Source organism: Haliotis rufescens, unplaced genomic scaffold (assembly GCF_023055435.1).
Source record: "Haliotis rufescens isolate VD_foot unplaced genomic scaffold, xgHalRufe1.0.p SCAF_74, whole genome shotgun sequence".
Taxonomy (NCBI): Eukaryota; Metazoa; Mollusca; class Gastropoda; order Lepetellida; family Haliotidae; genus Haliotis; species Haliotis rufescens.
This window is the reverse complement of record NW_025964366.1, coordinates 912,065-929,470: the sequence shown is the minus strand read 5'-3', so window position 1 is coordinate 929,470 and position 17,406 is coordinate 912,065. Positions and strand designations below refer to the sequence as shown.

Sequence of the window (17,406 nt, the reverse complement as noted above, 5' to 3'; positions counted from 1 at the left end):
AATCATTTTACTTATCTTTATGTCACTGTATCTTGTACGCATGTGCCATATGCTATGTTTGCATTTTATTGACCTAATGTTTTGGTCATTGGTAAACCCTTTTTCCAGTTTTATATGTAACATAGGAAAATGAAACACAAATTGTTTTTGTTGTGACTTGTGCCATCATTTCTCATAAGACTCGTATCTTTGTTCTCGAAGAATGTTATTGAGGCTGAAGGGGTCGTTGTCGGCACAGGTACTACAGAAATGTATCCCAGGCTCGTTTCTGTATATAGGAATGTACCCTAGCCAAAATCAAATACAGAAACATACTCCAGAATGAGTCCATTCCGATGCAGGGCCGCAGGGCTACAGGGCCACAGGGCGCAATGCGCGTAACTGGTTCTTCAGGTAGCCTATTCGTCACTTCCTGTATGCCAAACCGTGGTTAAATTCAACATGGCAGTACACGGTCATCAGGAGAATTGTTTGTATTATCTTCCTAACCTGCATACCAGCGTATCATATAGAAAACGATCATACACAGTGGCGTACGCACATTAATCTAATATTCCGGCAATATTCCGCAATCCACGCATGCATTCGCAATCAGGCGAACTGGAACTAAACATGAACTGGTTTGGGGTTGGGGAATATGGACTCGTCCGACGTTTTTTGTACCAGGTACGTTCTGTATTTTTTTTTGGCAAGGGTACATTTCTGTATACAGAAACATACCTGGGGTACATTTCTGCAGTACCTGTTCCGAGAACAACCCCTTCAACGTTATTGAACGACTCGTTCGTCTCTGCGAGGCAAGGGAGTTAACTGATAATAAGAGTCCACCCTTCCCGAACTCGGCAGAAACTATGGAGTTATATTTTGGCTGGACTAACGAGTACCATCTTCCCAAGGCAAGGGCGTTAACTGACTAAAAAACTCCTGTTTCCACCCTTGCCGAACTAGGCTGGTATTATGGAGTTACATTTTGGCTGGACTAACGAGTCTATGCATAGTCCAATCAAAATCGTGCATCGAAATCGAATTCCGGTTCGTAAACTGTCCTGCAGATTTCGGTTGATTGCAGGATTTGCAAAGCATGTGCACCGCCAACTCGTTGTCAACAGATATTTTCAAAATCTTTTCATGTTTTTAATCAAGGTGCTCACGCATTGCGCGATGTAAGACCCGTTGTATCACAATATAGACCTTGATTATCGATCAGATCGTCTTGACTGGGCGCAACTGTTTTGTTTCAAGCAAATGCAAGTGATACGAGAGGTGGAATCTGATTGGTGTAAAGGAGAGGCTCAGAAGGGACATAACTCGTAATAGCCACTGGTGGCGCTACGATAGAGCCAAGGAATTCCAGTCTTGTTCGGCAAGGGTGGAAACTGGACTTTTAAAGTCAGTTAACTCTCTTGCCTCGGGAAGATGAACGAGTGCATGCATAGTGCAATCCAAATCATGTAACGAAATCAACACCTGCTGAGCATTTTTCGGTTGATTGCAGGATTTGTTAAACATGTGTACCGACAACTTAGCGTCAACAGATATTTTCCAATTCATTACATGTTTTTATTCAATGTGCTCACGTGAATTGATGCACTTCGCAAAGTAAGACCTGTTTTATTACAATACAGATCTTGATTACCGATCAGATCTTCTTCACTGGGCGACGTCATTTTACTTGAAGCAAATGCGAGTGATATCAGAGGTGGAATCTGATTGTTCAACAGGAGGGACATAGAAGGCATATAACTCGCCATAGCCACTGGTGGCTCGAGCCCAGAAATTCCAGCCCAGTTCGGCAAGAGTGGACACTTTTACAGGCAGTCAACTCCCTTACCTCGGGGAGATGCCACTCGTTTTGAGTTGCCCATTGTAATTCCAGCCCAAAACAATTCCGCTGTCAGCACCTAGTTCTAAAATTGAGAAGGTGCTAACAGGACCTAATGACTGTCAAATATTATTTAGATGGGAGTGTTCGCGGGATTACCAAGGAACAGCTTTTGTACTGTAGGAAGCTGTTTGACCCCTTAAGTGTCAACACAGATATTTGTGCAAAATGAAGCCCAAGTATGCCATACTTGCAACAAGAAACTGTGGAATGAGTGAGATTGGCTTTATGGCGCTTTTATTTGTTTGTTGTTTAACGCCGCACTCAGCAATAATGAAGCTATATTACGGCGGTCTGTAAATAATCGAGTCTGGACCAGACAATCCAGTGATTGACATTATGAGCATCGATCCACGCAATTGGGATCGATGACGTGCATCAACCAAGTCAGCGAGTCTGACCATCCGATCCCGTTAGTCGCCTCTTACGACAAGCATTGTCGCAATTTACGGCAAGCATTGGTTGCTGAAAACCTATTCTACCCCGGATCTTCACAGGTCGTATGGCGCTGTGATTAGTATTTCAGTTATATTACTTTAATGTGTGTCTTTTAGCTCTTTGGTGAGCCCATAATATACATGAAAGTTGAGGTGAGGTGAAATTGGATTTAAGGTCGCGTCCAAGATTATTGCACTTATATAGCGACATGCATGCACGCGTGTGTTTGTGTGGCTGCTTGTACTAGTCCGGACTGATGCCGATTTTAAAGTGCTAGCTCACTGAGATGCCTTGCCGCAGTTTAACAAGAATACCCCACTCAGACACAGTGTTATGACACCGAGCCAACCAGTCCTTGTTTTATCCGCTTAATGCCGAGCGCCAGACAGGGTAACAACAAGTACCATCTTTTAACGTATTTTGGTAAGACGCGGTCGGGCATCTCCGGGCTGACGCTCTGCCATTATACCACGGAGGCGGTCATACATAAAAAACCCAGGATGAATATGGAATTTGAAGCAAGGATCACTGCATGTCTCCAGGATTCAACCTGACAACTGGACCACCTTTGTCCCCAAGCTGATTGTGTGATTAAATTGTGTGAGTTGAGTTGATTTTAATGCCGCTGTGAACAGTATTCCAATTATCACAACGTGTCAACTTAATGTGGGAGGAAAGCCCGAAGTAATGCAGAGCTCAGACGTTTACCACTTTGGTGGAACCCACAAGCACGGGTGTGGTGCTGACAAACCTAGAAACATAATCGGGGCGAACCGGGATTCGAACCCACACTCACAAGTATCTGACAATAATTATGTGATGCAGGATGACCTGACATGATGCTCTTACCATAAATGTCTTATATATAATCCCCTAAAACGTCAACCACTTACCGGTGGCACGGGTGGCCCGGTCGTCTAAGGAGCCGCGATTCGCTGTGCAGAGTTGCGTCCCTTAAGCGGCGTTAAATCGAACTCACTCACTCTGTAAAATGACTGGAATTGATTTTCTACAGTGTTTGGTTTTGTTAGTTGCCTGCCCCTTACCCTGGGACATCCTGCTTGTGTTGTGCAACATGTAAGACATGTGACGCAATGTTAGATATAACAATATGTTCGATATGACACGCGAATTGTTGGAGCGTCTATTTATAGCCACTGATTCAGCCTAACCAGTATAACAGCGCGACCGTATTTCCCACCCGGTAGACACTTACCGAACAGCGCACACAAGAGTTAGAAGGGAGTCATACACTGCGACAAGGTAGGTGTGCTAAAACACATATTCAAATGATATCTATAGGAAATAGGTCACGGTGCGACATTTATCAATGTAATTAACTTAGTGTGCTATAACTATTTACCATTGAATAACAACTGTTTTGTCAAAATATTGATATTTGACGTTGCTTTGGAATCATCGAACATCGGCAATTATTAATTTAAGTCTAATGACATTAACTAAGAAAGTGCTGTGATAAATAAAGCATTGTTGACTTCAGCAACGTATACAGGACTAATGATGAAAATGCCATGTAAACATTCTATTTGCGAAGAAAAAGATTCTATTATTTGAGTATTTTCTATCTTTTCCTCCTTATCTATGGTGTGTGACAGACTGGAAGTAGGTCGCCATAAAGTGATTTTTCACCCGAGTGTATGAATGGTATATTGTTCGAGAAAAATATGTAACTGAGACCCAAAATGATCACACGGCTCACATTCACTAACTTTTCCTACGGGGCGATCGTAGCTTCCTGGTGTGGCAAATAGAAAGCTGATATTGAACGAGGAAAAGACACGGTAGGCAATCGCAGCTAACGAGTCTCGGTGTATTCATGTTTCCCTCTGTTGTGAAATCTCTTTATCGATCGCTTATCTGTCCCCTTGTCAAATGAATGTCCATGAGGCATGTTGTAGGGCTGCGTCAACCATGTTTGTATTTATGATTGATCAAAGCATTATTATTTAACCGCTTTCATTCTGAATTGTAGTGAACTGGAAAATCGTGAAAATCCGGGTTGGTAATCAATAGATAGCAACACTATACTTGTAGTTTATAAGGCAATGAGAATGGAAGTAATATAATATTCTCAATACAATAATGATTTTGGACCCGTGAAGATCCGGGTTAGAATAGGTCTTCAGCAACCCATGCTTGCTGTAAAAGGCGACTCTGCTTGTCGTAAGAGGCGACTAACGGGATCGTTTAGTCACGCTCGCTGACTTGGTTGTAGCATGTCATTGTATCTCAATTGCGTAGACAAACAAATAAACAAAAGCAGCATTACCATAGCAGAGTTAAATATGTTGATCGTTTATATTTAATACTTTGACGGAACTATTGTCACACAAGAGTGACCTCCCCCAAACTTGTCTCCCTTTATCGTAAGTGTCTAGCCTGTACACAAACTGTTGACTTCCTTTGTACATTAATTCCATATTGACAAGGCAAAATAATGACAGATAGCCATTTATGGTGTTAATATTGCTTCAGGCTGATTGTTCTTCTTTTGAAAATGTTTCCTTATACTCTATAAATTTCTCACTTAACTCGTCAATCCGACCACTGTTCGTTTCGCAAAGCGCCATTTTCGTTTCTTAAACAACGTGTATTCTTTCCCTTCCAACAGCTGTTTGGTTGTTTTCAAGTATATTTTTTTTTAAAGATGATTTTGTATATAATCCTATCTATATGAATGATACAGAATTGTCGAGCCACTAAATAATCTTTGTTACTTTCGTTTTTATTTTTTTAAAGATTTTGCAAACACAAGGGGTAGTGAACCGCCCAAGTGTGATAGGTAGGGAGAATTTACGTTTCAAGGCTTTACATTTGTAATGAAATAATAAAATTTCCTGTAGACAACTACACAAAAAGTATATAATAAATGGGATATTCCATGTGTCCAGTAAAATATCATGTTTCTTTTCCCCTTCACTTGATGAGAGAAACAAAATATTTCACTCGACACTCTATTTATTTTCTCTTTACATATAGCAGATCTGTTGAGATGGATTTCGGGAGCGAATTTGTGTATGTTGGGGAGGACGAAGATGAAATCCTCAATTCCGACTCGTCAGAAGAAGAGGAAACGGAAATGGATGAGATGGTGAGACAAATCAGATGTTAACTTGCAACAGAACGATACAATCACAGCATACATAACAGCACACATCATTATCACATGATAAATTTTGTATTCATTTGCTTGTTGTTTAACGCCACACTCAGCCAAATTAAAGCCCGTAAATAGTCTGGACCACACGATCCAGTGATCGACGTTGTAAGCAACGGACCACGCCGTTGATGTACGATGACACGCAATCAACCAAGCCACGGAGCCTGACCATCTGATACATTTAGTCTGATCTCACGACAGCATAGGTTGCTGGGGATCAATTCTAACCCGAAATCCCTAACATTTCATTTGAAACAGATGAATAAATATATTCAAACAGTCGAATAAACACATCCTCGATTATCAAGTGTTTTGCATCTCCATCTGTTATTATTCATACCCATTTGACCCAGTGTTTTGTTTTTAACCCGATTCGAATAACACAACGCCAGACATAGACGTCCAATCAAAATAGGGAAAGAAATAAGAGTGATGACGATCCATCACTTCCGAAACGAAATTATGGTAGCGAAAGAGTCCTGGGTATTTATCGTAATGGAAAGGAAACATAATACAAGAAAGGAAATAATATACAAGTAGCAAATACAATACTAGAAAGGAAAAACAATACAAGAAGCATATACAATACAAGAAAGGATATACAATACAAGAAAGGAAACAAAACAAGAAGCAAATACAATACAAGAAAGGAAATACAATCGAGAAGCAAATACAATACAAGAAGCAAATATAATACTAAAAAGGAAATACAATACAAGAAGCAAATACAATACAAGAAGCAAATATAATACAAGAAGCAAATATAATACTAGAAAGGAAATACAATACAAGAAGCAAATACAATACAAGAAATGATATACAATACAAGAAGCAAATACAATACAAGAAGCAAATATAATACAAGAAGTAAATATAATACTAGAAAGGAAATACAATACAAGAAGCAAATACAATACAAGAAATGATATACAATACAAGAAGCAAATACAATACAAGAAAGGAAATACAATACAAGAAGCAAATACAATACCAGAAGCAAATATAATACCAGAAAGGAAATAAAATACAAGAAGAAAATACTATACAAGAAAGGAAATATAATGCAAGAAAGGACATATAATACAAGAAATGAAAAAAAATACAAAAAAAGAAATACAATGCAAGAAAGGAAATATGATACAAGAAAGGAAATAAAGTACAAGAAAAGAAATAAGATACAAGAAGGAAATACAATGCAAGAAAAGGAAATATAATACAAGAAAGGAAACATAATACAAGAAAGGGCATATAATACAAGAAAGGTGATATAATATAAGAAAAGAAATAAGATTCAAGAAGAGAAATACAATACAAGAGAGAAATATAATACACGGGACAATCGGGTATACATCAAAAACGAACTTTTGGCCATTATCGTTACATAATCTTAATTTAAAGGAGCCTGCAGAGACTGCCAATGTTGTGTTCAACAAGGCGGACACAAATCCTGTAACTACAGTCAGTATCTTTGTTTCAGGAATGTATGCTGGACATCCTCGACACGGCCGGGCAGGAAGAGTACTCCGCAATGCGAGATCTGTACACTCGGTCAGCTCAAGGCTTCATCATCGTGTACGACATCACGAACAGGGAGTCGTTCGAGGAAGCAACGGCCATGTTTACTTTCCTGGAAACAAGTAAACAGGGGGAAAAAATATATGCTGTTAGTACCAAAATTCTTGCTTATTTGAATTAATCATCCCAGAAACCAAACATCCCAAACCAGAGACCATGTAGTAACATGTTTTCTCGTGAAGATGAACATCTCCAGATCTTGGATGTACAATGTAAGAATAGTGGTGCGATTGTGACGAATTAAAAAGTATAATTAATTACCAGTTTTCCATTTTAATACAGAATGACTATTTGCTTAATGTCTCTTATCTTATATGTGCAAATACATTTAATATATTCATTTTATTAATTCAACATCAAACAGGTTCTGTGCGGCAACAAATCTGATCTAGAGAACCAACGTGTTGTCTCCAAGGCAGAAGGCAAAGGTCTGGCCAGAGCCAGGGACGTGCCCTTCAGGGAGACATCGGCCAAAACAGGGGACAATGTTAGGGACGCTATAGAGGCCTTACTCAGGACCATCCCTCGTCAAGGGATTGAATATAAGGTACAGAATTGGTCTTTGATTTCTTCTATGTTCTTGTGAGTTCATCTGCTGTAAACCAAAATCACAGAGAGTGTTTTGTTATAGGTAACTGTATATTCTTTGTTCATATCCACACAGCCAGTGAAATATGTATCTGTATGATACAAATTTACGTATCAGAGGATCTAGAAAAACATTATGATGATGATGATGATGATCTAGAAAAACATTATGATGATGATGGTGATGATGATGATGATAACTGTCCAGTTCTATACTGCTTAACACTGTCACCACCCTCCCCTCCCCACACACTCTGCCTAATGAGTGTCGACAATGCAATCTTCTATTCCCCCTACGTTAAGCCTAAGTTAAGATACCCAATGTTCATGATTTACAGCTTGTAACAATGGGAACAGGTGGTGTGGGCAAGTCGTCTGTCACCTTGCGTCTAGTGCACGAGTCGTTTGTAGAAAACTTTGATCCCACCATTGAAGATTCCTACAAGAAGATGATCAACGTCAAAGGTCTTCCGAAGATGGAGGCCAAAGAAAAGAAGAAGAAATCTGAAGCATCAGCAACCGAATCTGCACCAGTACAAGCACAGGCAACTGGTGGACTACCAGGGGAAGGTTGGTCAAATGGTCATTGATGTTTGGGTATCTGGTAACATGGTTAAGTGTTGGTAGGCTCTACCATTATAAGAGACGGAAAGCCCTGTTGAATGAAACGAAAACACATACATGTACATGTACTTGCCCTTGTTAGTGATAACAATTAAATTGAGAAAAAGAGAACTTGTGAGTTTACAAATGTATAAATTGCGTTGTAAACGTCTCATGAGAGAGAAAACCTGATGAATACATTCACTCATGGTTCTAGTTAATTTAAATACTAAGGTTAATAGAACTGACAACAAATATTATATGTACTGAATAGCAAAAGAAACGCATGCATAACTTTTTTTCAAAGTTTGGAACAAAAGACAAAAGCCATTGTGTCAAATTAGAGAACTGTCAGTTTACGAGCTGAAAGTGTTGTCACCACTGACGTTTACAAAAGAGCACGGAAAACATCCCACCCCATCCACTGCCACTTCGCCTCACACCTGCACCTATATCACACAGTAGATAAAGGTTACATATCTTTAAATCAAAGGCTTATTGAAGGCTACAAAATCATACCCCTCCAGCTGCCGGTAGGACCCCCATCAAGACAAAGAAGATAGATGGCAATGTGGTGCACATCCCCCTGGGTACACTGGCCGATGATCCACAACTTGTGACCGGGGATCCAGTTCGGTGCAGGAAGTGTGACGCCGCTCTGTGCCAGACATCAAGCCTCATAGACAATGGAGATGCAAGGCAGTGGACCTGGTTAGTGTCAAACTACTTTTCAATTCGCAGGGTTTTCACCAATCACCAAAATTGCTAAGTAAACAATAAGTAAAAATACTATACTTGTAGTTTATAAGGCAATGAGAATGGAATTAATATAATATTCTCAATACGATAATTCACAATGAACTGAATCTTGTATGAGCTTTAATGAAGAGAATGATTTTCCTTTTACTATCTGTACAGTTAAGTTTGATAAATGTATTTTTGTCTCAGGTGAACTGTCGAAGACTGGTTAATAATAAACTAATCCGTATGTGTCTTTAATATGTAACTTACTTTTTCAGTGAGTATTGCGGGAAAGAGAACAAAGAACTAGACGTGACCTCGGAGGAGATACCCAGAGAGTTGATGTTTGACTACATGTTGAGTCCTGCAACAGAGAAAGAGGAGGAGGCAGCTGAGGTTGTCCAGAAGATCACGCCAGGAATAATTGTCTACTGCATGGACGTCAGCGGCTCAATGGATGCCAAGGCAGATGTCCCAGAACTACAAGGTTAGACACTCAGAACTTCCAGATGCAGTGTGTGACAAAAGGCTTAGTGTGGGAACTTACAGATGCAGTGTGTGACATTAGGCTTTGTGTGGAAACTTACAGATGCAGTGTGTGACATTAGTTTTATTTAATGAGAACTTCCAGATGCAGTGTGTGACATTAGGCTAAGTGTGACAGAACTTCCAGATGCAATGTGTGAAAAATTGTCAACATTGTAATACTGAGAACAAGCTTGAATATTTACATGTAAAACCATATTTGTCAAAACATTAGTTCCACCTCTGAAGCTATTACGACTATCATATATTTATAAACTAATAAAGTGTTTAAGCAAAGGGGTAAAATCCCAAACTCACTGAAAGATTTTTTTGTATTGTAAGAGTTCTACATATATATCCAGAATACATACCTTGTTTGCCAAACATCCAAGGGACATGTACAGTAATCTGTCCTCTGTCTCCGTTTGTTATAGCGGCATGGAAGCAGGCTCGGAGTGGGGAGACGCTGGAGGCTAAATCTAGGCTGGAGTGTATCAAGGAGGCTGTGATGAGGTACACAATGTCATGTCATGGAAACAATGAGCATGCAGTTAGGTGTTTGGGGCTCAGTAAATAAAGCCACATGTTAAATATATTATCAATAATATTATTTATGTTGGATTCCATCTTTCAAATCATAGACAATGTGATTTGCGAATAAAGCAACAAGCTTGAGTATATTAATTTTGCTATTCCTTGTCGTGTTACAGACAGGTGGAGCTGCTGAAACTGGAACAGCCGGAAAAACAAGTGATGCTGGTCCTCTTTGACTCAGAAATCGAGATCGTAGGTGATGGGACAGGACAACCTATAAACATCACCGGTGTTGACATGAATGACTTTGATGCTCTCATCAAAAAGGGGAAAGATCTAGCAGAAAGAAATGAGATCAAACCTCTACGACTTTCCCATGAGTAAGTATTGGGCTTAAGAACCATTCCAGTACATGTCTAATAAGAAAACAATGTTTTTCAAGTGCTACAGTTATTTGTTTGGTTGATTAAGTGATTTTTTATTCATTTGAAATGATAGTGGAGATTTTAATTAATGACGGTATTGTCTGTGAAAGAAAATAATATTGCTTATATAATATCAAATCGTAATCATCTTCCAGTGGTTTGATGGAGAAGGTGGCAGACTTGCACACGCGAGGCTGTACAGCACTTGGCCCTGCATTGGCAATATGTGCTGGATTTGTGAGTGAAGTGCCTTCATCAGAGATTGTGCTGTGTACTGATGGGGCTCCAAACCGTGGCATTGGCTCCTTGAGTCATGGCGTCTCTGACTCTGACTTCTATACGACGGTAATCATCGAACTTTGAACAACGATATTGAACTGTACTAGTTGAATTGCTTTAGATTTCATGTAAATACGTTTTTACATTCTGCTCGATTTGGAATATGGATTGAATAACAATTATAGTTAGAAATAAAACGAATCACATCCAATTCCTTTAAAGCTTTGGAACTATTAGCTGGAAAAAGAACGCCTTGTGTGGACCATTTTATCTACATTCAAGCATTACTCCATATTCGTTTCTGGTCGAAGACAAAACCGATAAAATGTAATAAAAGATGAAAGTAATGATGTGTAGACAGTGATATAAAGTCAGAGCAGATATGCTTCAAGAAGATGTTTAAATGTTTGTAGTGAAGACGCGGACTTGAGATCAACTGGATAGGTATTCCTGGCATCACCTGGTACCTTGGAAGATCACTTACATCCACAAGTCTTCATGTTTGTTTCAATTTAGCTTCTCAGCTTTCCTGACAATATACCATGCTGTTGTCTTATGTTTGTGAAAGATGGTAAGAGGTAAAACATCAGACGCATATCAAAGACAACAGTTAGGGTAAACAGAGTGAACAGTTGTACGCAAATATATCCAGATTATTTCTCTGCTGAATATTCCAGATCGGCAACTATGCTCGTTCGAAGAACATCGTCATCAACATCATGGCAGTGGAGGGAGAGCCTGTCGGGATGCAGCACGTCAGTGCGTGTGCACTGGCTTCAGGCGGCACCGTCAACGTCCTCAACCCCCTGGAGATTGTCCGGGAGCTGCGCCTCATCTGGCAGAACAAGATCGTGGCTTCATCAGTTCATGTTACCTTCCTGCTGCATCCATCCCTTGTGTTTGTTGAAGAAGGTTATCCAAAGGTTATCATACTTTGAGTCTTTTATGTTTTTGAGAGTGTTTTATTGTCTCAGCACACTGTTGTTCCTCTGCTTGAACTCAAATAGAAACTCGGCATTGTCTCAAAATATATGTTTTCCCTTTCTGTACAGTGTTTCATTACGGTAGAGTATGTCTTCTCTGTTCCAGGACTGCAGCAGGTTGGTGAAAGAGGTGGGCAATGCCCTTAAGGACACGGACCTCACATTCAACTTCAAACTCAAAGATCCGGACACCATCCCAGAAATTGATGAAATCCCTTTCCAGGTACTGGTCAAAAAACTCGACCGACATGAATTTCGATTCCTGCGCAAACAACAAGTTTATGTTTGTAAGATTCCGACGGTGTAATATTCTTGAGGTCCTGAGTCTTTATTTTGAGATACCAACCTTTTCGCCTTTTTCACAACATAGGTTTTGTCAGAACATCCACCATAACCAGAGAACGATGTTTTGGGGTGTAATGATTATTACATGATTTTGCCAGCTTATGAGTGTGCAAGAAAATTATATCATCTGTTTCATCATCATCTGAAATGGTGTCAAATTAAATACCAGTTAAACAAAACATCCTTTTCCGTATGGTATCATTTCTTGGGTGCACGGATGGCCATGCTGTATAAGGCTTCGCAATTAACTGTGCAGTTGCATCGCAGTTTAGAATCCAGTAACCGTGCTTGTATGTTTCCCCGAATTTGTTGCATCATTTCAGGCTTTAAACCAAACTCAACCATTCACTCACTCACTCCCCATTTTAGGTTCAGATCGCCTACACTCGCAAGAACGGCATGAAGTGTCTCCGTGTCATGTGCAAGAGTCACAAGTTCACCAAGGACAGGAAGGTCATGGAGGAGGTAACACAATGACATCAATTTATTATACAGTCCTACAGCATGTGTGACATTTCAACCGATTAGAAATGACAAATACTGCATGTATCTGACGGACTGATCAGCCACCCAAGTGGTTCAATCCTTGTACAATCTTGCATCTTTGTTATCAGAACATCAATGTGGCAGTCGTGGGATTGGCCACCGTGCAGAAGACGGCAGAGATGGTGAAGCAGGGAGCCCCAAAACAAGCCAAGGGACATATGTAAGTATATCCATATGTTGGAGGTTTGTCATTGTGCTAATCTCCAATATTTAAATTATAATATTGCAGAACCATGATTTCAAAGAATTATATTCTGCTGGATTGTTGCTGAGATATTGTTGACATCGATTCTTGGTATTTTGGACAACACGGTTCATTATTTTTTTATCTGTTTTCGCTTGTAATAAAAAAATACATATCCTACGATGATCAAATTAAAAACAGACTGTCAGTTAATCATCGTAGCTATTACTTTATTAGTAAATGCTGTACTCTTGGTTTACCAGATACTAGCCACACATGTACAGCAGGATACAAGTAGACACATACACTTTCAACTGAAATACCGTGAAAACCTGTTCATGTTTCTCCTGGAGCACGGTTAGCTCCGTCGTCTAATGCGGCGCAATTTGCTATGCAGAGTGCCAGAAACCTATGATCGTGGGTTCGAATTCTAGATTCGCACTGATTGTGTTTCAAAGATTGGCAGCACCAAATCATTGTTTGTGGTTGGTAAACGTCCATGACTTGAACTGCTTTTCGCTTTTTTCCCACCAAACTGACATGATATAACTGAAATATTGCTCAACGCGTCGTTCAATCAAACTCACACACTCAATATTATTCCTCATTTACAAATATTCAGACGGGCAGCCAAACATGTGATGAAGAGAGGTGCGAAGACTGTAGAACAACGCGAGGAGCGATATGCATTTCATACAGCATGCTCGGAACTGGAAACAGACCTGGATAGGAACATGACAAAATGGGTAAATAATCATAATAATGATTATAATAATAATCCTCATTGTTTTCGGTGCCTTAGGTTTGGTACCTCCCAATCTGTTGACAGATATTGGGAGAGTACCCGGGATTCCTACCAGGAATACAGCCCCTCTAACAATCTGGGTAACGCAGAAGGCTGCAGTGTTAGGGAGTCTTCACATTCTGTGAAAAGTTCTTGGTGGGTTCGACAAGGCAGCGCTTCCTGGAAGAAGTCCTATTCGCTGTCTGGGCTGCGTGTTGAGGGGGCAAGGGCCCTGAGCTGATGATGAGCCTAACCAGCCCATATGTGCCAGGATCACCCGAACGCTGGTTGCTGCATTTTTAAAATTAAATAATCAAGATAAGGTATTCGATTTCTTTAAAACTTGGCACACACATCATTGTCATTGACCAAGGTCCCATATGCCACACACGGAACAGCAGATTTTCAAGATGAAGGTCATCTGTTCTCAATAAATGGCCACCAAACCTGACTGGCATCGTCGTCCCATCAAGGCAATCAGATCCCGATTTGGTCCTGGGGTATGTTCACCCACTCTGCTGGCAATTCGTGTGCCAACAGTCAGAGATCTGTTGTTGTTGAAGTGCTCGCTTTCGTTGATCCATTGCATCTATTAATGTTCGAGTTTGTTTAAATCTGGAGACCAGGAGACCCTTCGGAGGAGCTGGATGTTGTGATTCCAGAAAATGGCTGTTGTCTTGCTGTGTGAGGTCGGACGTTTTGTTTTTTGTTGGAAAATGACATTTGCTTGATGAAAAATGGAAAGGTCATGTGGCTGAATTATATCATCCGAATAACATTATGCCGTTAAATTCCCCACATTTCCAAGTCTGTTATACCGGTGTAGGAGATGGCTGCCAACATAATCACACTACCACCAACACAATTATCTTTCCACTTCCTGTATGCAGTTTTGTGCATATGTTCCCCGCAACGCCTGTAAACATGACGTCTACGATGTGCACGACGAAGCATAAAACGTGACTTGTCACTAAACCGAACATGTCTCCATTGACGTCCCAGTCTGCGATGTAGGTCCATCAAAATTACATCTAGAACTGGTCCGCTAGCGTGAATACCTTCTGCGCGAAACAGTTCCTCACTGTCTGGGCTGACATCCTACACAATCCTGATTTTGCCTAGGTGGTTCTTTCACGTAAGCCGAATAAATCTGTCCTGTGCTCCACTAGTGATACGTGGTCGACCGGACCTGAGAAGGTCACAGCTTGTCCCGTGTGTCTGATAAAGGCTCCACAGTATTGTAATGATGATATTTGCTATCCTGTTTGGAGTCGGTCGATGACGTTGTTTCGTTGGGCTTCCGTCGGTCGTGGCATGTTTTCGCTGTTCAGTTGCTATAAGATTGTGATGGTATGCAAATGAAAACAAAACGTTTTTATAGCCTTACAAGTATATATATATATATATATATATATATATATATATATATATATATATATATATATATATATATATATATATATGTATTCATTTGAACAGAATCTGTCCCAATATATATATATGGATTCATTTGAACAGAATCTGTCCCAATTGGCTCGAAACTATTGGTGCGCAATGAGTTCATGTTCGGCTTGACATATGTCACGTTGAAGGATTAGAGTGATTATGCTTGGAATCATTATGCTCACATTTATTATGTAGATTGACACATCAACTGGATATTTATCATAACCCCAAGCTGTCATTATTTTCAGGAACGGGGCAGAGCAAGTGACTTTTCCCACAAAATCGTGGGCCACGCGCTGAAAGCTCCAGCGTCCCATTTCCATGGCTCACGAAAAATGGCGGCGAAAACCAAATCTCGTCAACTCAGCAGTACAGCTGCAGATAACTATTACGACTATCAGCATTACAAGTGTTAGGGACCTCGATTATGTGGCATGGTAATCGATGGCACCACTTGCGTCTGAATCATCACCGAGCAATTCATCTGCAGAATTCAAACAGAGCAATGTTTGAATGGTTGTTCCAAAAGACGAAGAGTTTTCATAATTGAAGTTAAAATGTCAGCCTCTTCAAACTCAACGAAAATGTCGAGGTAAAAATGAGACTAATTTATTTCGTGAATCTTGTGGTACAGACAATTGCATTTTAAATAAAACCAAAAACTTGAACAAACATTACCGCAAACCTAAACTAAAGTTGATATTACCGTATACAATGGTTTTGCTTTCTTAAAGTCAGTACATGGCTGTCATGCTACATTTGTCTTTTGCTAATCACCTGTCAGCGCCAATTATATGTTGCCGTCTCTTGTTAAGTTTCCACATTTGTTATCTTATTACTTTTGTTGTTCTAACTGATACATATAAATGTTCTCCGCTTCATATCATTTATTCACCTTAGTAAGTATATTATCATTTATATCATGATATAACATTTATACTAAGTTTTCAAATAATAATTAGACCCACAGGAAGTGCGTTTAGCATTGTGGGTGTAACATTTATACAAATTTTAAATGATCACAAAACAGGAAGTAATACACATTAGGATCCAGGATAAATGCACATACAAAATATTAGAAGTTTCAATTATGTCTACATAGTTTAATAGATTTAAAGCTTTTTAGATAAATACTAGCCTAAGGTAACAAGATCCCATCCCCCAGACATACTATTCAACAAGGCAAGAGATAAATTATGTCTACATAGTCTTATAGATTGCCTTGAGCTATTTTATTTAAGTAAATCTGTCATCACTAATATTAGAATAACATTCAACAAATACTCAAATTTAGACTCATTAAGGATTAGCCCCCATACAAGCTCGTCTATAGTGACAGCACAACCTCTTTCCAAGCACCCAGTAAATATGTCAAAAAGATCAGTGCCAGTCCAACAGGATTAAGTATTCCCCTCTGTTTAGCCATTCATTAACCGTAGGGCACACCATTGTGTATCAACCAATCATAATCTTTTTTATTGCTCTAAATTATAGTTAAATAGATAGAGAAGCAGGGTGTTAGGCAGAAGGGGTTTGACGCTCAAACCAAGCAGACCTGTCACCCACGGCCCAGGGGGTTGTACCGACTCTCTGTGGCACCCTCAGCTATATTTAAGATATTGTTCATTGTTCAATGTTCTTGTAAATAAAATTGTGATTAGTCTCCTGTGACTTCGGCTCTTTGCTGACTAAATCCCCCAAGACAACCGGCACGCCATTTGGAAGGTTTTGTACATCAGAACAGATCCAAAATAATATACTCTGAAACGTTGTGTTCCCCACAATACTATATAGAATACTGTATAGAAGTAGAAATCCATAGATTCTCGTCCTTAAATGTCTGTCTGTTTTCAGTATAAAACGTTGATCTATATAAGATAATACCATACCGGGACTGCACGTTTGTAAGTCTTGGTCTTAATTACGGATTTTGCCTATTTAAATACGAAACAGTTTATTTTTAAAAATTGCTGTCCAGGTAATGGAGAACACAGTATGTGATGTAAGTGCGCATCAATTCGTTAAACGTTTGCGTGTTCTGTCCCACTTATGTGTAGCTGAGACACAAATGTTATGGTACATATATACGTCCTTGGTTGAGTGCACAAACAGGTGAGACCAGTTCATTGCTACAGGCACGAGTCATATCCTTACGAGACGGACCCGTGAAGATACGGGGTAGAATAGGTCTTCAGCAACCCATGCTTGCCGTAAAAGGCGACTATGCTTGTTGTAAGAGGCGACTAACGGGATCAGGTGGTCAGGCCCTCTGACTTGGTTGATGCATGTCATCGATCCCAATTGCGTGGATTGATGTGCATGACTTCAACCACTGGATTGTCTGGTC

General features: G+C 39.8%; 1 protein-coding gene across 4 annotated transcripts; it reads left to right on the top strand.

The window, feature by feature from the left end:
• Nucleotides 1-2,724: 2,724 nt before the first annotated feature.
• LOC124152459 (circularly permutated Ras protein 1-like) lies at nt 2,725-16,272 on the top strand. Of its 4 annotated transcripts, none has more exons than XM_046525402.2 (17): nt 2,725-3,583; nt 5,081-5,123; nt 5,324-5,432; nt 6,979-7,164; nt 7,441-7,623; nt 8,003-8,234; nt 8,795-8,978; nt 9,287-9,495; nt 9,968-10,046; nt 10,244-10,447; nt 10,648-10,837; nt 11,449-11,694; nt 11,861-11,977; nt 12,469-12,564; nt 12,714-12,805; nt 13,452-13,575; nt 15,308-16,272. In XM_046525402.2, exons 3-17 carry the CDS (start codon nt 5,334-5,336, stop codon nt 15,473-15,475), a joined length of 2,409 nt encoding a protein of 802 aa, XP_046381358.2. In that variant the 5' UTR covers nt 2,725-3,583; nt 5,081-5,123; nt 5,324-5,333; the 3' UTR covers nt 15,476-16,272. The 4 variants fall into 4 exon arrangements, with proteins under 4 accessions (XP_046381358.2, XP_046381356.2, XP_046381359.2 ...); XM_046525400.2 differs by having other exon boundaries at nt 5,321-5,432; XM_046525403.2 differs by lacking the exon at nt 5,081-5,123.
• Nucleotides 16,273-17,406: the final 1,134 nt, after the last annotated feature.

Excerpts from the sequence above, each read along its gene's own strand:
- LOC124152459 (XM_046525403.2), top strand. The coding sequence starts at position 5,334 with ATGGATTTCGGGAGCGAATTTGTGTATGTTGGGGAGGACGAAGATGAA. Across the intron at positions 9,496-9,967 it reads AGATGTCCCAGAACTACAAG|CGGCATGGAAGCAGGCTCGG; the intron begins GTTAGACACTCA and ends CGTTTGTTATAG. Across the intron at positions 10,448-10,647 it reads CCTCTACGACTTTCCCATGA|TGGTTTGATGGAGAAGGTGG; the intron begins GTAAGTATTGGG and ends ATCATCTTCCAG.